Source organism: Maniola jurtina, chromosome 18, assembly GCF_905333055.1.
Source record: "Maniola jurtina chromosome 18, ilManJurt1.1, whole genome shotgun sequence".
In the NCBI taxonomy this organism is placed as follows: domain Eukaryota; kingdom Metazoa; phylum Arthropoda; class Insecta; order Lepidoptera; family Nymphalidae; genus Maniola; species Maniola jurtina.
The window spans coordinates 11,273,319-11,296,970 of NC_060046.1; the positions used below are offsets into that span (position 1 = coordinate 11,273,319).

At 36.2% G+C, this 23,652-nt stretch overlaps 3 protein-coding genes across 3 annotated transcripts; all 3 read right to left on the minus strand.

Annotated features, from left to right (window-relative positions):
- Positions 1-898: 898 nt before the first annotated feature.
- Positions 899-3,075, minus strand: LOC123874387 (ribose-phosphate pyrophosphokinase 2). Its single transcript, XM_045919689.1, has one exon. The coding sequence runs from the start codon at positions 2,842-2,844 to the stop codon at positions 1,819-1,821; it is 1,026 nt and encodes a 341-aa protein (XP_045775645.1). The 5' UTR covers positions 2,845-3,075; the 3' UTR covers positions 899-1,818.
- Positions 899-22,367, minus strand: LOC123874642 (spermine oxidase-like). The gene is made up of 15 exons (XM_045920132.1): positions 22,322-22,367; positions 21,013-21,183; positions 20,229-20,441; positions 19,780-19,987; positions 19,472-19,668; positions 19,001-19,375; positions 18,348-18,579; positions 17,766-17,770; positions 13,526-13,696; positions 11,828-12,040; positions 11,401-11,608; positions 10,745-10,941; positions 10,271-10,645; positions 9,850-10,093; positions 899-1,620 (listed from the first exon to the last, which is right to left on the minus strand). Exons 1-14 carry the CDS (start codon positions 22,327-22,329, stop codon positions 9,850-9,852), a joined length of 2,817 nt encoding a protein of 938 aa, XP_045776088.1. The 5' UTR covers positions 22,330-22,367; the 3' UTR covers positions 899-1,620.
- LOC123874379 (histone H4 transcription factor) lies at positions 3,791-8,691 on the minus strand. The gene is made up of 7 exons (XM_045919680.1): positions 8,233-8,691; positions 7,256-7,400; positions 6,686-6,927; positions 6,286-6,489; positions 5,370-5,590; positions 4,750-5,022; positions 3,791-4,179 (listed from the first exon to the last, which is right to left on the minus strand). Exons 1-7 carry the CDS (start codon positions 8,479-8,481, stop codon positions 3,840-3,842), a joined length of 1,674 nt encoding a protein of 557 aa, XP_045775636.1. The 5' UTR covers positions 8,482-8,691; the 3' UTR covers positions 3,791-3,839.
- Positions 22,368-23,652: the final 1,285 nt, after the last annotated feature.

Here is a 23,652-nt window from a genome sequence, read left to right on the forward strand (position 1 = left end):
CTTATAGTCTTAACTAGCTGATGCCCGCAGCTTCGCCCGCGTGGATTTAGGGTCTTAAATCCCGTGGAAACTTTTGATTTCCTATCCGTAACAGCCCGATCCCGGGACGCAACGTGTTTCTGTACCACGTAAAAACATTTAAACGGATGATCCTTTAAAAATCCCGCGGGACCACCAGGATTTAGGAATGCAATTCCTTACAGCATCAGGGTTGAGGAGTTCGGTCCTTGAGGTCAACGACAAAGTCTTTACTTGGTAGGTCTTGCGGAAGTCCATAACATACAAGGCATTACAAGCTTAATTCGCCATATTAATCAATTTATAACCGACAGTTTCTAAATCCTATCAGTATTGATGGTGAGGTCCCCTGCAGCATCAGGATTGAGGAGTTGGAATCCAATTTTTTAATGAAACAATGTCACAAAGATCCTCTATCGATTTAAAAAAAAAATACGCAAATCGGTTCAGAAATCTCGGAGATTTCGGTGTATATAGGTAGAAAAACACAACTCCCTTTTTGAAAGTCGGTTAAAAAAGTAGCCTATGTTACTCCCTGGTCAATTCTCTACTTGTCTGTGAAAATCCCGTCAAAATCGGTTCAGCCGTCCAGAGATTAGCCTTTTCAAACAGACAGACAGACAGACAGACAAAAATTTTAAAAACGTGTGATTCCGTTATGGTATCGTTCAAATAACCATATGAGCTCAATATGAGGTAGTTATTTCGATATTACAGACAGACACTTCAATTTTATTTATTAGTATAGTATTAGTATAGATTAACACATAAGCTACATTTTATCCTAGAAATTAAATTCCTATGGGATTTTTAAAAACCTAAATCCATATCTATCTGCTTTAGGATAAAGGCATTTTTTTTTTTAATTAAAATGAAAAAAAAGATTTGCTTATTTTTTTATTAATGTCTTAGTGTAAGGACCAAATATACATAAGTTGTAAAAGAAAAAAATCTCACATAATTTTCATAACACTATGTGGCACAAGTTTTTTGCCAATAAAATATACTATTTTGTTAATGTTAAACAATTCGCTACACATATTTCACATCAAATCGAAGACCTGACAAAAAATTAACAATCATTCTGCTACATTTAACATCAATAAAGGCCACATATTTTTTTTTATAGATTGTATCGCAAATAATAAAGACATTTTTCTAGTAGGTATGTTAAAACAATTACCTTAACATAGTAAATAATAGTTTGTTAAAGAAATTCAACAAAAAGACATGTCTTTTAAGAGTTCATTGGGCTTTTTAGATCCACTGAAATTGTAAAAATACAATTTAGTATTGAAAAATTATCACATTTTTTCATAAAGTTGTTCTAGGAAATCATACTGGAGTAAAATTCATATATAAATGCATGTAATGACTGTATTACTCACTATGTATAACAAAATAGCAGGCTATTCTTATGGGTTTGATCTATGTTCTACACATAAAAACACCTTTAGTATGTCATGAAATTGTGTATCAAAATACATAAAATTTCTCTTTATATATAAAATTCATAGACAAAATGTTTTTTTTTTTTTTTTTTCGCATCGGCTTAAACAGAACAATGCTAGGCTTAAATATAATGAGATTATAACTAACATTACAGCTAAACTAAATTAACAGGTTTCCAACATAAAAGAAAAACACTGAAAATGTGTTACTGGCTTGAAATATCAACATAGGTACATTCATTTATAACCATCAATTTGCTTTGGATGCCACTACTGTTTTTTAATTGACAAAAACCTTCAAGCAGATACAGACAGTTGGAGACCATAACCTAATAACTAAAAAAATTAACTAGTATGGAACATTAGAGAAGAGGTACGAAACGGATTCACCGTTGTGGGTACGCCTGACCGCCTCAGCCAGCATCATTGACACATCAATGCACTGGATTTTAGGGCAATCCTGCATATGCCTTTCCTGAGGTATAGTATTAGTTACAACTACAGCTTCTAAACAGGCGTTATTGATCCTTGAAATAGCTGGTCCAGAGAAGATTCCATGAGTTAGTATCGCATACACTTTTACCGCCCCCGCTTCAATTAATTTTTCCGCAGCATGACAAATAGTTCCACAAGTATCTGCCATGTCATCTACCAATATTGCAGTACGATCTTTGACATCACCAACTAGTACCATAGAGGCTACTTCGTTAGCTTTTTTTCTTTCTTTATGGATCAGAGCAAACTCTACATTCAACCTGTCAGCAATTGAAGTTACTCTCTTAGCACCGCCAGCGTCAGGAGAGACCACAATGCTAGTTTTCCAATCTGGAATATTCTCTTTTATCCACTTCAGTACCGCGGGCTCAGCGAAAAGGTTATCGACGGGGATATCGAAGAAACCTTGGATTTGTGACGCATGAAGATCCATAGTTATGATATGGTCTGCGCCAGACACTGATAGGATGTTAGCGACGAGCTTAGCCGTGATAGGCGCTCGGCTTTTGTCTTTCTTGTCTTGTCTAGCGTACGGGAAACAAGGGATGACCGCGGTGACACGGGATGCAGAAGCTATCTTGCAAGCGTTGATCATAATGAGCAACTCCATCAAGTTATCGTTTATTTCGCCACTGCCACTTTGCACGATGTAAACGTCCTCGCCACGGACGGATTCGCCGATCTCGACACACGTTTCCATGTTGCTAAATTTCTTGGTTACCACTTTGCCGAGATCGATTCCCAGTCGGTCCACGATCTTCTGTGCTAAGTCGGGGTGGGAGCTGCCGCTGAACACTTTGATGTTAGGCATTCTTGCAGTTAGGGGTGAGAACTGATCCAATTTATTCACTACTTCCTCGAGACTAACAATTGATTTCATCAGCGTCGGAGTGAAATGACCTCCGTTCGTTCACCGCGGTTGGACGGGAACGAAGCAATGATCCACACGCGGAGGTCTAATTAATTAGACGAAACACTGCAACGTGGGGACTCTCTCGAGCCGCAAATACGCCGCACTTTACGCGCTCGCTGTTTCGCACGCACGTTTTATATTTTATTGAATGAATTGTCAATCAATCAAAAAAAAAGACAGCCGAGCATCCAAGGGCATCGGTGTGGCCAGTTAGATACTTAATTTTTGTTTTGTGAATAAGAATATATAATTATTGAAGTTGTTTTATACTTATTTCCATTTTCCATTCTCATTGACATAAGTTATTAAAAATATTCAGTTGCCTATTATTTTAAAAAGACATTACTAGTGTAGTTAAGACTGAAACATTATCATTTACCTAATTTAAATTATTATAATTAATTTTTATTGAAGCTGGAATCACCACTTCCGTTTTTGAAATGTTGCCATCTATTATGAAACTTAAATACCCTATTTTAGGGGTAACTACAGTAGGAATGGGTAACATTAGTATAATAGCAGAGGTTTTTAGTAAGCCACGCCACTTAGTTTCTTGTAACTTATATTTTATGAAAATAGATGCCCCCAGAAATTACTGAACAATTTACAATACAGACAAAAAGGTAAAGAAGTTAGATGGTTTTTAAAATCCCATGGGAATTTTGATTTTCTGGATAAAAGTAACCCATGTCGCTATCCTGTCTTAAAAAGACAGGATAGTGACATGGCTATTATTATTTGTATTATATACATTAAATTATTACATATATTTTAACTCCTCTCCGTGGACAGAGCGCGTGGGTAGACACACACATTCATACGCACACGCGCGCACACACACACACACACACATTACAACACAAAATACAAACCCCTATTTTACCCCCTTAGTGCTAAGTATTAAAATACTGAGTTGTGTAAAAATAATATTTATATTTGATTTAATATAAATAATATAAAAGTTAAATTAACAATTGATATGATTGTATAGTTTCCGTATTAATAATGTTGCCATCGTCATCGACATCACACATCATAATTTCAACTGCATTTTGATCAACTGCGTTTTTTACATCCTCATTTTTTGGTTCATCTTCCTGTAAATTACTATTTTTGAGAGATATTTCGAATCTCTTCGGCGTAGTTTTGGTGGCTTCAGCTATTGGTTTCACGTCGAACTCTAATGTATTATTCAAAGACTCCTTCGGGCCACTGTATCCGTCGACGATTTTTTTGGAAATATCTTCATATTCAAATCTGGTTGTAGTCAACCTGTACATGCCATCTTCGCTTATTTGATACCTAAAAATTAACAATAATGTTAGTTAATTTATGTACCTATTTAAACCATTTTTTTAAGGGTTCCGTACCTCAAAAGGAAAAACGGAACCTTTATAGGATCACTTTGTTGTCTGTCTGTCTGTCCGTCAAGAAAATCTATAGAGTACTTGCCGTTGACTTAGAATCATGAAATTTGGCAGTTAGGTAGGTCTTATAGCACAAGTAAAGAAAAAATCCGAAAACCGTGAATTTGTAGTTACATCACAAATATTTTTTTTAAATTAAAATGTGTTCATGAACAACTAATTAGTATTTTCAATTTTCAAAATAAGATAACTATGCCGAGTGGGATATCATATGTAAAGGTTTTAGCTGTCTAAAACAAATTTTCATTTATTTTTATGCATAATAGTTTTTGATTTATCGTGTAAAATGTCGGAAAAAATACCCGAGAATCCTCTGTGCGCGAGTCGGACTCGCACTTGGCCGGTTTTTTCTTTTGCTTAGCGTTTTCTATTTGATTTTTTTCTATTTGATACGGAAAAAAAGCGGCTCTGAAAAGAAAATAGCTGTTATAACTTTGTTTCTTACCTAAATCGACTATGGCCACATGGCCATTGCGCTCCATGCACTTTGACCAAATGTGTAGTTAATCTAGTCCCCCTAGAAAACACTTTGACTTCTTTCTCTGGGCACATGTGACATGCGTACTTCTTTTTTACAACCTTCTTTTTCTTCTTTACTATTTCCTCATCTGAACTCTCTTCGTCAGAGATAACTAGAACATCGCTTTTAGTTTTCTTTCTCTTTTTCTTGCGAAGATGAATTGGAATGTGTTTGCGGAGATCACTTTTTGTGACAGCCCTGTTGAATAAAATTTGGTTAATTAAATAAATAAATAATCATTTATTTCAAAGTAAGCGCACTGGTACAAAAGATATGGCACTAAACAAGAAAAACTGTTCTTCTTATTCTTTGTTCTTTGGGTTATATTCACACAGCTAGATTAAATGAAAACCTAAAACCACGCGGCAGAAATCGCGGGCATCATTTAGTTTGATAAAATTTGCCAAACCGATAGCTTATTGAATGATTTTTATTGGCTTAAAACATTTTGTAAAAGGATGAGATTTTCAACACGGGAAAATAATCCAAGAAAACATGATGGAGGCTGGAATCTACCAAAGATAGATAAACAGTAAAGAACTCACTTATATGAACAGTGTGGGCATGCATGGGTCCTCGTACCACTGGACGAAAGATGTCTATATCGCATATGATATGCAAGCGCGGCGGGCGACGGAGCTGACATGTCGCACATGGCGCATGCATATGCGGAGATGTGCTGACGTTCATGCTCTCGCTTTAGGTACGGCGAGGCACACAGTATACCACACATGCTACAGGGTATACCCGTCTCTGCGTCCACATTCTGAAAAAATATTGATACTTAAAAAAAAATCTGTTGTCTGCGAAAGAAGTAAAACGTTTTAGGATTATTATATTAATTAAAACACTCATAAACTCATTTGTTATTTAACTAAGTTTTATTCAAACCAATCTTATATTAATTTTATGTCATCAACATCGCCAACCTTCAGGCTGAGATCTAGGTATGTAGAAACAGCGACCGTTTTGCCAATTTTTCATTCAGTTAAAATTAGATGAAAGTTACTTGTTTGATATTTTCAACATATTCCCTAAAATTGGGGAGATCCTAATTGCTGGCAACCTTTGTTGTATAACTATGCCCTCTTGTCAATGTCATTCAAGTGTCAAAAGATCCTTGTCATACTGTATACCTACTGGCATACTGGGCATTAGTAAATGTAGGGGTACTATTGTATTAAAGTCGATGTTGGGTTCGGTTGAATTAGGTCAGATTGGTTCGGATCAAATTGGGTACAATTCAATAGATTGGGCAGGATTCAGAAAGAGTTGGTAGGATTTTAATGATAGTTTTACTTAACCCAACCTAATCGGGTTAAGTAAAACTATCTGATTGGCTAGACTAGGTCAGTAGACTAGTCACTATACTAGTCAGAACACGCCATTGCAGTTGGCCCACGAGCTACTTCATGTTATGTGCTGCTTCAAGCAGTTGCTATGGCACTAGGCTACACCGACCTGCCTCATGAGATGGTCACACAGCTTCCTGTTGCAGGCGAAGTGCTGCCCGCAGTGGTAGCAGGCGATGAGGCGCTCTTGCGTGTGCGAGCGCACGTGCATGGTGAGCAGTGGACGTCGCGGGAACACGGCACCACAACCGGCCCACGAACACAGGTGCTTCTCTGAGTATGTTATGTGCTGCTTTACGTGGTCTAAGAACGCCTACAAAGAACGACACAACTTTTCACCGCCATACATCATATCAAACAAAAAAAAATTGAAAACAAATTACAATACCAATAGTTGATCAGCATGCTTATTCGCTAACTCAGTGTTCAAAAACCACCAATGTCATGTCATGATCTTAACCACCATATGTCATGATCTTAAATGATAGTACACGGATCCCAAATCTTACCTGTATAGAATTATAGCTCTGCGAGCATCCCACCCACATACAACAGTGTTTATGCTTCAACGGAGGCAGCTGGTTCCTTTTACTAGAATCCTTTCTACATTGCTGGAGTTTCAAAGAAGCCCTACCGTTGAAACCAATGGCCAAAAGACGCGCGTGGTACGCGTGGTAGTTTATGTGGCGTATCATTTCTGAGAAATCTGACGTGCTGTGACCGCATACATCCCATAGACAAACGTAATCCACTAAAAAAAAAAAAACATTTTTGACATTGTTTAAATTTTTTTTAATGAATTTCTTAGGGTATCTCCCTTATAATATTAAGGAACATAGTATCTCCTGGACATAAAAAGCATGAGTTGAAAAAAATTTTGCTATTGAACAGATAAACCGTCGTTGAAAGTACCTCAGAAACCCGGCATTAGACAGTTTTTGGAAAAATTACCAGTTAAGAAATAATGACTGCCAAAGTTTTTCTATTTATTAACTAGCATTGCTACTGTACCCTATCTTATGCATGTTTTGGTATGCACTTGACCATTTTATTATTTCAATTAATTTTATTACGCTCACCATTTCCCCTGACATCAATGACATGCAGCTCAGAAGAATGCTCAGCGACATGTTTTTGGAAAACTTCATAATCAGAGAAATAACTCTTGCATGATTGCCATTCACATTGCATCTCCAGACTCTTTACACGGAGGTGTCTTACAGGCTGTAAAACATATTTAGTGTATTCATTTAAATCTGAACTCTGAAATGGCAATGGGGAGGGCAAATAGTTCAGATAGCGATTAGATGTTGGGGTGCCAAGGTGCAAATGGCGACCTCATACCAGATAGTGCAGCAGTGTGAAAGATAGAGCGTCTTCCAATGCTGTGCTTTTCTGTGTGAGATGGTGGACCACCATCAAGCAAGTCGCACTAGATTCAGGTGGCGCAAGACAGTGGTATATGGAAGTACACGTAAGAGGCCTATGTCCATAAATGGATGTTTCTTTTTATAATGACCAATCAATCTGTAGCCCACCACTGATTACAAATATCTCATAATGAGAAATGTTTAAAAGAGATCAAACCCTGGGCCCCCTGATTAGAAGGCTTATGTCTAAGCACTAGGATGTCATCACTATTGTTTATCCATTAATAAAATATAATATTAAGCACCTGTGCCCTGACCCAGTGGTATAGCTGCTGGTTTATTCAGTAGAGGATTAAGAGGTCCTGGGTTCGAGTCAAGTAAAATAAGTCATTAGGGTTTTCTGTCAAGAAATTCTTAGCAGCATCCTTATACAAATTTCTCACTGTGGATTTTACACCCCTTAGTGCCAGAGAGCTTATAAAATTTGTCTTTCACCTGATCTCTTTCTGTTTGTATCAGGTTACTGTCATCAAAAGGACTATTAGAGGGAATAAAGAATGCATGTGAGTTTGCACACAATTCTGCACTATAATTCTCGTGAGTATTTGACTAGATTTGCTTCCATGGTCTTAGTATAGTATTTTGTCTGTTATATTATAGCAGAAAAATATATTAAATATATTTACCACAGCCTTCGGTTTAATAGAACGTTCATCGACCCCCCCTGGGACCGTCGTATCATCATCTAGATCAGAAACTGAGGAGTCCTTACAAGATGCATCATTATCTGTAGTGTACTGGATATCTTCATGATTATCACTTGAAACCTTCTTTAACTCATACTGGCTTTGAAGCCATTCCATGCACCGCTTTAGTTTAACTTTTGGGGCGATTTCTATTTGGTTTTCAACGATTTCCAACAACGAATCTTCCATTGTTGTTTATGTTATCATTTTACTTAGAAAGTCTTCGAAATGAATCGTAACTATATATTTATACACATACATTGAAACTGTATACAATTCCGGGTAAATAACGCATATTTTAGTTCACTATTTAGGCATAAAATAATAATAAAATTACTAATTTAATAAAACCCCACAACACAACAAGACCCACAAGCAGTAAGCAGTAAGCACGCCACAGAACTACAATCTTTTTTGCTTTTGGTTTTTTGTACGTCAAAATATGAAATATTTTCCCAAATGTCAATTTTAGGGCTGCCATAATACTGTCATTGAAATACTTTTTCCCCAAATGTTCCCCAATGATAAACCCCTGTTCCAAAATAAGGAAAATTGGATGTTTTTAAGCGGAAAGAATCCAACCCGAACTGAGTTAGTTATTGATAGTGTCCAAATGACGGTAAATTTTTAGCCAGAGCCAAAGCTTCGAAGAATGAGCTTTTACCACAACCTTTTTACATCGCTGCTTCAGACGAAGCCGAAGATTAAAATAAAACCTAATTTAGGCCAAGATTGGCTAAGTGAATAAAATAATGTTTTTTTAAGGCTTTATTCACACGAGAGCTTTTTTAACGTCCGTTAAAAAAGCGTTCAAATAGAACAAATGCATTCCCATATATGTTCACACGTCAACGCTTTTTTAACGCGCACTTTGTATTTTCAGCGCAGCGCCGGGTTTTAACGCGACACTTTTTTTAGCCGTTTAAAGCGAATTAGGGCTAATTCGCACTTAGGGCTAATGGTGACTGTTGTCTTGTTGAAATTGTCATAAATAATACGATGTTTCAATTAGTTATTTGTTCTAGTTTTAATTTACTGGCGATGGTGGCTGGATAGTACAATGTAGAGTAGGAACCTATCTCATCTTGTATGACCCCCGCCCCTCGCACGTCGTGTCGCTACTTCAATATTGCGCTCTCGCACATTCGACAGTTCATTCGTCAATGTCGGCGTTTGCTAAAAACCTTCGACTTCAGCCAAAACGTCAGTCCATTTGGCTGAAGCTGAAGATTGGGCTGAAAGTGCCTTTTTAGCCGAATGGGGCCAAAATTGAAATAATGCGATGATCGAAGTCAGCTAATATTACAATAATATTTTGAATTTATTTTGTACCGCTACCAAAAATCTCAAGTAGGTAACTACCAAGCTTTATTTTAAAATGCTAAAAACAGAAGGAGAGCTTTCGTTGAAAAAAAAATGAACAATCAAATTTTACTATCCTTTATTTACATAGGAATGCAATATATTTTATACCTTAATGAGGTAGGTTTATAAAATGAACTAAAAACTAACAAAAGTGGTAAAAGGCACTTTTACATACAATAAAGACATACTTTCTTATTTTGTTTCTTTGAACTTTTCAATCAATCTATCGGCTTCCCTAAAGCCTGCCTCAATTGCACCGTGGACAGCATTATGCCTGTGATGCGAAGTAGCCTCGCCTGCAAAACAAACCACCGGAAAACCGTTGCCGTCGTATAAAGGCTCGCTTAAAGCTATAGCGCCGGCACCGTTTTCTTCTGTCTTGATACTACGGTAGGCGTAGGCTCCTCTGGCGAAACGGTTGGATGCCCATTTTGTCCTGAAAAAGTTATTGAATCAAGACGCATTTGTAAATGTGCAATGTAATGTATGTGCATATGTATGTAAATGTACAATAATTATAATTCTCTTACTTTGAAAATTGAAAATAGTAATTATATGTAGGTTACTAGTTAGGTACCTATTTCCGTTTTGTGCCAGTAATTAATTAATTTACCTTAATATAGATTTCACAGGATTCAGTTGGAATTCTTTGCTAAACAACACCTGTATCAACTTCTCAACGCCGGCTTTGACTTCTTCTTCACTGACTTTCTCCATCTCTATCGCACCTTCCCCATATATCCACGCAATGAGCAAGTTAGGGTGATATTCCACAGTATTGAATCCAAAGATTTCCGTGATCCATCTTTCCTGTTTTGTAAACTTTGCTTTGTCTTCATCTCTCCATAAAATGTTAAAATTTGAGGGAAATTCCGGCCACCACGGTTTGGTAAACTCAATGTAAATTTTATCGAGTACACAAACATCGAGGTTGTTTATCGAGTTGATTTTCTCCGCTGGCAACTGCGGGCTGAATAACTGGCTATGTCTGAAAAGCAATGAAAATTTTGTCACCTAACGTAACACAGCCATTGTCAACGTAATACTTAAAAAAATAGAACTTAGCTATTTTTTCTAAAATAATTACCGCTCTTTCAGAACCCCAACAGAAAGTGTTATTATAACGCTTTTAGCTGAATACTGGCTGCCATCTTTGCATTTTATCTGTACTAGAGGATTGCCATCCTTTAAGTCTGGTTCACTCACAGACCATTCAATATTTTCTACTTCTTTTTTAAGATGGATGGGGATTTGAAGTTCTTTTGAAGCATCGGGGTATTTATTCTAAAACAAAAAAGTTTTTTATTTATTCCTATATCTTTAAAACTATTAATAAAATATCAGATTAGATGTGTCGGGCTAATATTACTTATCTTATGAAAAAATCGGTCAAATGCGAGTCGGACTCGCATACGAAGGGTTCCGTACCATTATTTTAACATTTTTACACGCAATACTGCAAAATAATGACAACAGCGCCATCTATATCTGATTTAGTAAATATCATGTAGATGGCGCTTGAATAATAGAACGCATTTTAATTTTTTTTTGTGTGATGTAACCACAAATTCACGGTTTTCGGATTTTTCCTTTTCTTCGTTTTTCCTTTTGAGGTACGGAACCCTAAAAATGTTAATAGAAGAACACAGGCACCTGTGCTATAAAAACTAATGCCAACTTGGACTGTATCACAATAGTAAAATAAAAAAATTCTGGGTGGTAAAAATTCTTCTTCTATCTTACCAATAAAAGATCCAAGACAGTTCTATAACCTTTTCCTTTCCAGTTCAGAAAAAATTCTCCTTCAGACACCCACCATTCTTCAAGTCCTTTAAGTGATTTGCCCGTTTTTGGATCACTTTGACCTCCTACATGATTGAATCTTTCGTACCATTCAGTAAGTGTTTGTGCTAGTTTTGAATCTTTTTGGAGTGCTGAGTTCGTTTTTGCCCTTAAATAATTACAAGAAGAAACTTTTTACTAATTTATGGATTCATTTGCATCAATATATAATAAGTAAATCATAAAATATAATAATATTAATAATATGAAGCCCCGTCAGGTTGGTGCAAAGTTTTACATATTTATTTTTATTGTCTTTCTTGTAATTTTAATATGATCTTGCAGAAATTAATTTCCACTAATATATTATGTATACAGAAATACTTACGCATTACGAACACACTCTGAAATGGATTTAGCATTATTTTTGTCAGCTTTTGCTACTTCTTCATCCAAAATCTGGAGAAGTTTTTCACCAGTCTCAGTTGATACTGAATCTCCATTTGACATAAAGAAGTATTTATGATCAGGTTTTGGTCTTGCAAGGAGACCTAGTGGCTCGGCCATTTCAAATACTATGTTGTCCTTTTCGCCAGCACACCTGTGAATATTAAAAAATAATAGTTAGGCATTAGGATGCTTTAAATTCAATATCTTCATCAACAACCGATAGACGTGCGCTACTGGACATGGTCTCTTGTAGGCACTTCCACACCCCACGGTCTTACACCGCCTGATTCCAGCGGCTCCCTTTATGCCGTCTGTCCACCTAGCGTAAGGTAAATTCAATAAGTCTTCTCGTAAAGTAGAATAAAATCATTTCTTTTTTGTGATGCAACCACAAATTCACGGTTTTCGGATTTTTTCCTTTACTTGGGCTATAAGACGTACCCTACCTGCCAAATTTCACGCTTCTAGGTTAACGGGAAGTCCCCTATAGATTTTCTTGACAGACAGACCGACAAACAAGATGATTTTATAAGGGTTCTGTTTTCGTTTTGAGACAGGGAATCCTAAAAATTACATAGAATCCGACTAAGACTAATTATAAGCATCTATTGCATTCTATTTTTAGCATACTTTATATAACATGTATATTATGTAGGTTTATCTTTAACAATAATTTATCTTATTGCGATTGTGTAACAAACAAGATAAAATAAGATAAAAAGCCTGTAACACAAGCGCTATCTATAAGAATAACCGGCCAAGTGCGAATCAGACTCGTGCACCAAGGGTTCTGTACTCAGGTATTTTTTGGACATTTTGCACGATAAATCAAAAACTATTATGCATAAAAATAAATTAAAATCTGTTTTAGAATGTACAAGTAAAGCGGTTTCATAATATGATACCCCTCTGGGTAGTTATCGTGCTTTGAAAATTGAAAATACTATTTATTATTTGTTCATGAACATATTTTAATTTTTTTGGTGTAATTACAAATTCATGGTTTTTGGATTTTTTCTCTTTACTTGTGTCCTACCTACCTGATAAATTTCATAATTCTAGGTCAACGGAGTAACTACCCTATAAGTTTTCTTGACAGATACGGCAGACAGACGGACAGACAGACACGACGGACAGACGGACAGACAGACAACAAAGTGATCCTATAAGGGTTCCGTTTTTCTTTTGAGGTCGGAACCCTAAAACCATTATTGATGCGATCAGGTTGCGATTTTATGTAAAAGTTTACTTTTAAATGAACATTCTAAATAAACACCTATAAAGTATAAACCTGATACGAAATAGGATGATTAAGGTGATAATAATAATTAATTAGGTACTAATACCACCTAATCTAAAAGTAAAAATAAATTCTTACGAAACTAATGTAATTATTTATTACTTTAAATAATATCATCTAAATTAAAACAAAGAATGAAAAAAATGCCTGTTGACTAATGTTCTGTTTTCAAATTAGACCTGAAATTAAAAAAAAGTAATGTAACCGGCCAGTTTTACGAAAAAAATACATTAATTATTCTTCCTTTTTTTTGTGTTTCGTTAATTCATTTTCATTCATTCGTTTCAGGCCTTTGTCATTATTAAAAAAGAAAATAAAACTTGCTCTAATGCTCACCATGCAGCACCCAAATCAAGATAGCAGTCGCCATATTCCACAGTGCTTATTCTGCCTCCAATTCTATCAGCAGCCTCCAGACCAAGAACTTTGAGACCGGCTTCATGGAGACGTCGAAGGGCTGCAATGCCCGACGCACCGCAACCGATTACTATAATATCCATTACCGGGCTGTAAATAAAATTTAAATAATTATAGTCAAAATAATGTATACCTAGATGCAAACATGTTATGATTAAATAATAAGTATAAAGGCAATTACTTCTATTGTATAAAGATGTGGTACAGGTGTGGCTAGCAGATTATATGGGAAGTTTATTTTATCAAGAAACTAGCGACCCAACCCGATTTCGCACGGGTAGCTTAGTTACAATTTTCATAGGGATCTCCAATTTTTTAAAAATAAAATATTATAGTCTGTGTTACTCAGAAATAATGTAGCTTTCTACTGGTTAAAGAATTTTCAAAATCGGTTCAGTAGTTCCAGAGATTACCCCCTACAGACAAACTTACAAAACCTCTTCATAATGTTAACTAGTTGTTTAAAAAAACATGACAGTTAGAGCGTAGGTTTTATTTTTCCTGTGTCACCGTGACCGTGAAATTTTAAATACCGTTAGATTATTATTTAACAATCAATCTCGTTGGATTGTAAACTGTTGAACTCTTTATTGTGAGATCATAATCTATAAAAGCGCATGTCTCAAGTTATAACTTATTTTAAAAATATATTTATCAATAAAATTTTAAAACTTGTTGTTTTTCAATTCCGTATTCCAAAATACCTACTCTAATCTCCGTTAGGTATATATAGTAGTTATATAATGTATCAATTCATTACAAAGTATTTATTTAATATCCCCAAATTTAGGGAAAATTCTGTACGGTGGCAGCACTTTCTGCAACCGCAGTCCGCAGTTGAAATAATAAACAAAGTTCAAGGTCGCCACCAAAAATACTGCAAAAATATCACCAATTAATTAATTAACTTCAAATAAAAACACATACCTACAATACATATGTGTCTACACTTGTATATTTAATTATTCTAATTCCGATAATAGGTAATTAAAATAAGTACAGAAACTTAACACTAGAATATTAATTTTTATACTTTGATACTCACGCGACCATTTCGAGCCAAACGAAAACAATAACAGGCTTGTGAACATTTAGACTTTAGATATACGAGTGTATATATATTTTTTGATAAGCTGTGAATTTTAGAGCTTATCAGATAATTTATACGTACGAGTACCTTTACCTACTGAGTAGATGATATTTCAAATTGTAAACGGCCTTTTTAACCCACTTCAAAAAAGGAGGATGTTCTCAATTCGTCGGAATCTTTTTTTTTACTGTTCTGCAATACACATACCTACTATTATACAGACCTACAAACCGTTCACTGTAACTTTTCCCTTGCCGTCATGTTGGCACCATTGCTTATTTGCTTTTTTCCTTTGAACTTAGGGTTTATTGTTGTGTGACCTGCAATAGTACCAACATGATTGCAAGGGACAAGTTAGAGTGAACGGTCTGTACAGGGGTCCCGTACGCCAAATCGAATTCGGGATTACACAACACCGAACCTCACGAAATCGAACACGCTAGATCGACAGCTTATGTTATCGATATTTTATGCTATCGAAAGTTTATGAGCTCGATCGTTCCTAACATCGAATGTTTATGAAATCGAAAGTCCAGTAAGTCCAATTTATAAGATCGAAGCCTTAGCAAATCGACAGGTCGCGATATCGACAGATTTATTAGGGATAGACATGGCAATAAAAAAATGAAATAGAATGAAATGAAACATGTTCTTTCAATGTTTCAAATGACGGTGCAATTTTTTCCGGAGGCAAAGAAGCCAGTCACAATTTGTCGCCATCTTATCGCAAAAACGGCTAAATCTTATCACAAAAAGAGGTTTAGCTAATTCATGCCAAACTATAATTTCATATACTATCTCTATGATAATTTCATTCTTTAAGTTGATTCATGGTTGATTCGATATATTTTTGCAAATCATTTCAAAAATGTTGTAAAAATGATAGATAATATTACGACGTCAAGTGATATGTACATTACGTACTCCGTATTACCCGTATCACCCATAGACATACAATTTTCGCGTAAGTCTTTGGTATCACCTACCTAACATATCTATGCCTACTTATTAATCTATGACATACTCTTTGATATACATGTGGAGACCATTAGATAAATGAATTGGGATAAAGGTCATAGATTAGGTAGGTAGATCTACTCTGACTCTACTATAATACAGATAATGATAAAGCCGAGACAATTGTTGTTAGATTTGGGGCCAGATTATGTTGACCCACCGGTAATTTTGTCTTTGTATCTAATTCAAACTTATGTGCACCCATTTCAGTACAGGAAGTTATCAATTCTATTAATAACGCGTAGACTCGAATGGTTCTTAGAGAAGAATAATCTTTCGCAAAATACCACAAGTTCAGAAGATTAAGTTTAAGAAGCCAATAACACGACTTAAGTCCACCATAACTTTTCAGATTGGTCTCAAGGATTCAGATTGGTTTTTCTATCCATGGTAGGTAGGTACTACTACTTGCTGGTTAACGAAAAAGTACACATCGCTGCGAAAAAGGTTCTGGCGACCGACTAATAGGGGTATACCCATTACAAAATCAACTAGACTTGAATCAATGGCACAGGCTGGTGTAGGAAAGCAGCAGGACCGGTACAACAAGCCTAGTCTAGCAAACCCAGAGTGGAGATTAGGGCATAAATCCTTATGATCAACGCAAAAACAAAAATACTTAACTCTAGTTCCTAGCGGTTCCACTTCTCCTGACTCTGGTAGCGGTCAAGATGTTCCGGTTCTTCTTCTCCTTTCTATGGCTCTTTGTATTGCGGTTTAATTGTGGTCCGCAATAATTCCGCCAATGTCAAGATGATTTGGTTATCTGCAATGAGATATAATCACTGGATACCTACCTACGTTTTTTGTTATCTGTGGGTCAAGAGTTAAAGCGCGAGATGCCAAGAAACTCCACGTGGTAACGTGAGATATTATTGTCATGTTAAAATGTCATTGAAAGTTAAGGGTTTATAGCCTTTACAGTCCGACAAGCCTCTCTTGGCACATGAGTGAGGGCGCTGTTGTAGTTTTATGCCGACACAGCGAACTATCAACAAGTGCACTTCTCAAGGTGGCGGCTTTAGTTCCAATTTTGACCACGCGCCAAAAGAGTCTTGTCGGGCTGTACTTTTACATGACTATTACCTCCTTGTCTCTGGTGCTAATTCAGATGGTCTTGTAAACAGAATAAATAAAAATCTTCTCGTTTCGGGTATCGGACCAATAATATCACCTAAGCACAGGCCAATATTCCGAGATGGCGTGCGTTTGCCACCGGGAGGCTAGTTGACTAAAATGCTAATACACCATAGATAGATAATACACTGTCGAATTCACAGGAACGCAACAAACAAAAATGATAAAAATGCACTATCTCGCTCTCTCCGCTGGCCTCGCGTCGCTGCATCTCACGCGCTCGGCCTTGTGATGTCACGGACAGGTTTCTTGAATCGGCAGCACATCGGCAGGGCGATTCAGAATATGTACTCGATTTTTTTTAACCCCCGACCCAAAAAGAGGGGTGTTATAAGTTTGACGTGTGTATCTGTGTATCTGTCTGTGGCATCGTAGCGCCTAAACGAATGAACCGATTTTAATTTAGTTTTTTTTGTTTGAAAGGTGGCTTGAAAGTGTTCTTAGCTATCATCCAAGAAAATCAGTTCAGCCGTTTGAAAGTTATCAGCTTTTTTCTAGTTACGGTAACCTTCACTTGTCTGGGGTGTTATACATTTTTAATTTACACTTGTTAATCGAGTGTTTCTGAATCCTCCAAGGGATTATAATTATACAGTCCGACAAAGATCTCTTGTCACTTGAATGACCTTGACATTTTTACGTCAAATTCTTTCCATTTTCGCCAAATGACTTTAGGGCTGCCATAATATTGTCATTGAAATACCTTTAATTTCCCCATTCCCCAATGAAAAATCAGTTCCAAAACAAGGACGATAGTTGGATGTTTTTAAGCAGAAAGGATGCAACCCACACTGAGTTAGTTATATTATAAAGAAAATGTTTTTTTTAAAGTTAATGATGACTGTTGTCTTGTTTTTACTTCGGCGGGGAGGGGCAACACACGCACAACAGACCGAAACGTTTAAGTGCGGAAACCAGCCCAGAGAGAAGAAGAAGAAGAAGAAGACTGTTGTCTTGTTGAACTTGTCATAAATGATGCAAAAATTCAATTTGCCTCTTAAAAATTGGGCTCTCGCACATTCATAACAGTTCGTTCGTCAATTTCGATGCTTGCTAGAAATTTTCAACTTCAGCCAAAACTTCAGTCGATTTTGGCCGAAGCCGAAAGTTTGGCCAAATGTGACCAAAATTGAAATAGTACGATACTGGACGAAGTAAGCTAATATTACAATTTCATATTTTGAGTTTATTTTGTACCTTCCAAAAATCTCAAGTACCTACCTACCAACCTAATATAATTTTAAAATGCTAAATACATTGCCTGTTAAAATCATAACCCTTCCTTTTGGCTTTGCCGCAGTCGGGTACGAGCAGAAGAGAGACCTTTCATTGAAAAATAAAATAAAACTAAAATTTTATTATCATTTATTTACATAGGAATACAACATTTTTAATACCTTATTTAGGTAGTTATATAAAATGAAGATAAAAAGTAACAAAAGTGGTAAAAGGCACTTTTACATACAATAAAGATATACTATCTTATTTTGTTTCTGCTTTGAATTTTTCAATCAATCTATCGGCTTCCCTCAAGCCTGCCTCAATTGCACCGTGGACAGCATTATGCCTGTGATGCGAAGTAGCCTCGCCTGCAAAACAAACCACCGGAAAACCGTTGCCGTGGTATAAAGGCTCACTTAAAGTTATAGCGCTGACGCCGTTTTCTTCTGTCTTGATACTACGGTAGGAATAGGATCCTCTGGCGAGAGGATTGGATCCCCATTGTGACCTGAAAAAGTTATTTAAAATTAAATCAAGATGCATTTGTAACGTGAATAGGTTGTAGTGTTGATTGGCACTGAATTGTTCAAGTTTTGGCTTTCCGTGTGTGGTTCATTTGTGGCCACAGCACACAAAAAAATTAAAATGCAACAGTAACAAAAATTGGCTTAATGCAGAATATCCATTTATTGCACGCTACGCTGTTATTTTATTGGGAATTCTTTGATTTTTCAGTATAAAAATAGCCTGTGCCTGTTCCCGGGATGCAAGCTATCTGTGCCTTTGACAAAATCGGTTCAGAGGATGGGCTATTTAAAGGGCTGAAAGACAGATACACATTCACATTGCTAACATAAATAGGTATGAAAGTTGGAATATCTGCATTAACATGTACCTATTTGTTTTGTACCAGTAACGCATTAAATTACCTTATTATAGACTTCACAGGATTCAGTTGGAATTCTTTGCTAAACAACACTTGCATCAACTTCTCAACGCCGGCTTTGACTTGTTCTTCACTAACTTTCTCCATTTCTATCGCACCTTTCCCATATATCCACGCAAGGAGCAAGTTAGGGTGATATTCCACAGTATTGAATCCAAACATTTCTGTGATCCATCGTTCTTGATTTGTAAACTTTGCTTTGTCTTCATCCCTCCATAAAATGTTAAAATTTGAGGGAAATTTCGGCCACCACGGTTTGGTAAATTCGATATAAATTTTATCGAGTAGACAAAAATCGAGGTTGTTTATCGAGTTGATTTTCTCCGCTGGTAACTGTGGGCTGAATAACTGGCTATGTCTGAAAAGCAATGAAAATTTTGTTACCTAATGTAACTCAGCCATTGTCAACGTAATAAAAAAATCTTAGTCCAGAAAGTTTTTCTAAAATAATTACCGCTCTTTCAGAACTCCAATAGAAACTGTTATTATAACGCTTTTAGCTGCATACAGGCTGCCATCTTTGCATTTTATCTGTACTAGAGGATTGCCACGTTGTAAGTCTGGTTTACTCGTGCACCATTTAATGTTTTCTACTTCTTTGTTGAGATGGATGGGAATCGGAAGTTCTTTTGAAGCATCGGGGTATTTATTCTAGAACAAAAAAAATATTCACATGAGTTTACCTGTACTACAAAAGCTAATGCTGTATCATAAAGTAAAATTATTTTTTTCTGCACAGTAAAAATTCTTCTTCTGTCTTACCAATAAAAGATCCAAGACAGTCCTGTAACCTTTTCCTTTCCAGTTCAGAAAAAATTCGCCTTCACACACCCACCATTCTTCAAGTCCTTTAAGCGATTTTCCCGTTTTTGGATCACTTTGACCACCTAAATGATTGTTTCTTTCGTACCATTCAATAAGTGCTTGCGCTAGTTTTGACTCCTTTCGGAATTCTGGGTTTGTTTTTGCCCTTTAACAAGAACTTTTTACTTATTTATGGATTCATATTCAATTATGCATTAATATAAGTATATGAAAATATAATTTCTGTATAATATATTTTATATAATATATTAATAATAACCTGTAGTCCCTTCAGGTTCTTGCAAAGTCTTACAAATTTGTTATATATCTATAAATTTTATTGTCTTTCTTGAAAATTTATGATCTTGCAGAAATTAACTTTTACTAATATATACAGAAATACTTACGCATTACGAATACACTCTGAAATGGATTTAGAATTATTTTTATCAGCTTTTCCTACTTCATCATTCAAAATCTGGAGAAGCTTTTCACCTGTCTCAGTCGGTATTAAATCTCCATTTGACAAAAGGAAGTTCTTATGATCAGGTTTTGGCCTCGCAAGGAGACCTAGTGGATTGGCCATTTCAAATACAACATTGTCCTTTTCGCCATGACACCTGTGAATATTACAAAATAATAGTTATGAACTAGGATGCTTAAAATTCAATTTCATCATCATCATTGTCAACCAATACATAGACGCCCACTATAGGATATAGGTCTCTTGTCTTCCACTCGCCACAATCTTGGCCTGTCTGAATCCAGCAGCTTCCTGCGACTCACTGATGTCATCTGTCACCTAGTGGGGGGCGTGGGGGAATAAGTAAAGTCATAGTCCGATAATCCATATTATAAAATTATAAATGCAAAAGTGTGTGTGTTTGTCTATATCTTATTTTATATCTAATTTGGCATCCCAAAGAAGGACATAGGCTACTTTTATCCCCGAAAAATCAAAGAGTCCCCACGGCATTAAAAAAAACCTGAATCCACGAGGATGAATTTGCAGTCATCATTTAGTCCATAAGTCTCAAAGATCATCTAAGTAGTCACTTTGGCTGCATATGCTATTTAAATATTCAGTTAGATGTCATTTTAATAAATATCATGGTACCTACCATACCGTACCATACGTTTCAGGACTTTGTCATTATTAAAAAAGAAAATAAAACTTGATCAAATGCTCACCATGCAGCACCCAAATCAAGATAGCAGTCGCCATATTCCACAGTGCTTATTCTACCTCCAATTCTATCAGCAGCCTCCAGACCAAGAACTTTGAGACCGGCTTCATGGAGACGTCGAAGGGCTGCAATGCCCGACGCACCGCAACCGATTACTATAATATCCATTACCGGCCTGTAAGTGAAATTTAAATATGGTCAAAATAATGTATGTCTAGATGCAAACGTATTATGAACTAGCTGATGCCCGCAGCTTCGCCCGCGTGGATTGGTCAGATCCCCTGCAGCATCAGGATTGAGGAGTTGGAATCCAAATTTTTTATGAAACAATGTCGCAAAGTTCCTCTATCGATTAAAAAAAAAATTACGCAAATCAGTTCAGAAATCTCAGAGATTTCGGTGTACATAGGTAGAAAAACACAACTCCCTTTTTGAAAGTCGGTTAAAAAAGTAGCCTATTTTACACCCTAGTCAATCCTCTACTTGTCTGTGAAAATCCCGTCAAAATCGGTTGAGCCGTTCCAAAGATTAGCCTTTTCAAACAAACAGACAGACAGACAGACAGACAGACAGACAGACAGACAGACAGACAGACAAAAATTTTAAAAACGTGTGATTCAGTTAAGGTATCGTTCAAATAACCCTATGAGCTTAATATGAGGTAGTTATTTCGAAATTACAGACAGACACTCCAATTTTATTTATTAGTATAGATAAATAATTGGTAGGTATATAGGTATGGTTAGCAAATTACATGGGAAGTTTATTTTATCAAGAAATTAGCTTTTGCTTTAGGTAATGGGACAGGTATATGAACTTAGTTGTCACTTTAATTTACCAAAAAATGAAACATAAGTACGTAGGTACGCGTCTATTATATGATTGCTAACATCATAGAAAAGCGCATGCCTCAAGTTATAACTTATTGTAAAAATATATTTATGAATAAAATTTTAAAATATGTAATGTTTTTCAATTCTATATTTCCTCTACTCTCCGTTCTAATATTTACTATTATGCATCAATTCATTAGAAAATATTTAAATTATTTTCCCCAAATTTAGGGAAACCTCTACACGTTGGCAGCACTGTTTTCTGCAACCGCTGACGTCATTGAAATAAGAAATGAAGTTCAAGGTTGCCACATAAATACCACCAATTAATTAATTAATTTCAAAACTCTATGAGTTGTATATTATTTTAATTCTAATAAAATAGGTACCTAATCAATACAGAATTTTAAAAAATGACCTCCACATCACTTACGAAACTTAGCACTAGAATATTTTTAATTTTTAAACTTTGATACTCACGCGACCATTTCGAGCCAAACGAAAACAATAACAGGCTTGCGAACATCTACAGCTTATCTGTAGAGTTATGACCTTACGTTATACAGAGCAGACCCACCCCGTACTAACAGCAGCTCCAGCTACCTACCATTCGATTATGCCACTATGCCGTGCCGTATAGATTGATACCCATTCCTAATTCTAATCCATACTAATATTATCCATCCATACTATATACTATAATAATATTATAATGCCAAAGTGTGTCTGTCTGTCTGTCTGTCTGCCACCTTTTCACGGCTCAACAGTTTAACCGATTCTGACGTTTGGTACAGAGTTAGTATACGAGTATATCCCGGGGGCGGACATAGGCTACTTTTTATCCCGGAAAGTCAAAGAGTTCCCACGGGATCTTTAAGAACCTAAATCCACGCGGACGAAGACCTCATTGACAATGACACCTCATTCATCAAAATCGGCCCAGTAGTGTAGGCGCTACCGGTGGAACACACAATCTGGATACAAACATACATACATAATATATAGACTGCTAAAACCATAACCCTTCCTTCTGGCTTTGCCGCAGTCGGGTAAAAAGTAATTAATGTATTAATCTTCTTCGTCTGTACACTGTACCTACAGGTAGACTAGTCTTAGTATCTGTCGTTTGCGGCGTGAACTAGACAAGCTGCATTCTTTGACATTCCCCGTTCTGTGACATGCAACGCACTGTAAGAACTCCATGATTTATTAATTCCGCGGACAGTTTCAATTACGTCGGTTGGACCTTTATGTATGTCCGTTCCTACGTCTGCTCGTAACTATTCAATGGGTCAACCAATTTTGATAAACGATCCGTCATATTATTCTCTTACAAAAACTACCCAAAAAAAGGAGTGTACCTACCTAATATTTTCGGTGTTCATGTATGTTATACCTGTGTAACCTTCTTACTTCCATCATAACTTTTGAATGCCTGAACAAATTTGTACGTAACGGGCGTCGTCAGAATCATTACCTACATCATCCCAAGTGATAGCTATAATTCATGGCCGTAGCCAGGAATTGGTTTTGGGGGGTTTTATCCGGGTCTTAACCGAATATTTTCATGAGAAAAAAATCTTTTACTCGACTTGATGGGGTGAATATCTGGTTGGTTACTGGAATTTTACCTTTCAATTTGACAGCAGGATAAGCAAGAAGAAATAGGAGCGTGAGCGCAGCGAGTACAATTTTTTTTTGTTTAATACAGATAAAAAAAACGAAAGATAAACGAGCTCAGCCATAGCAAAATTTTATGTTTTATCGCACCTCACTCTACTTTTCTCATGTTTTTATGTCGGAGTTCCGAG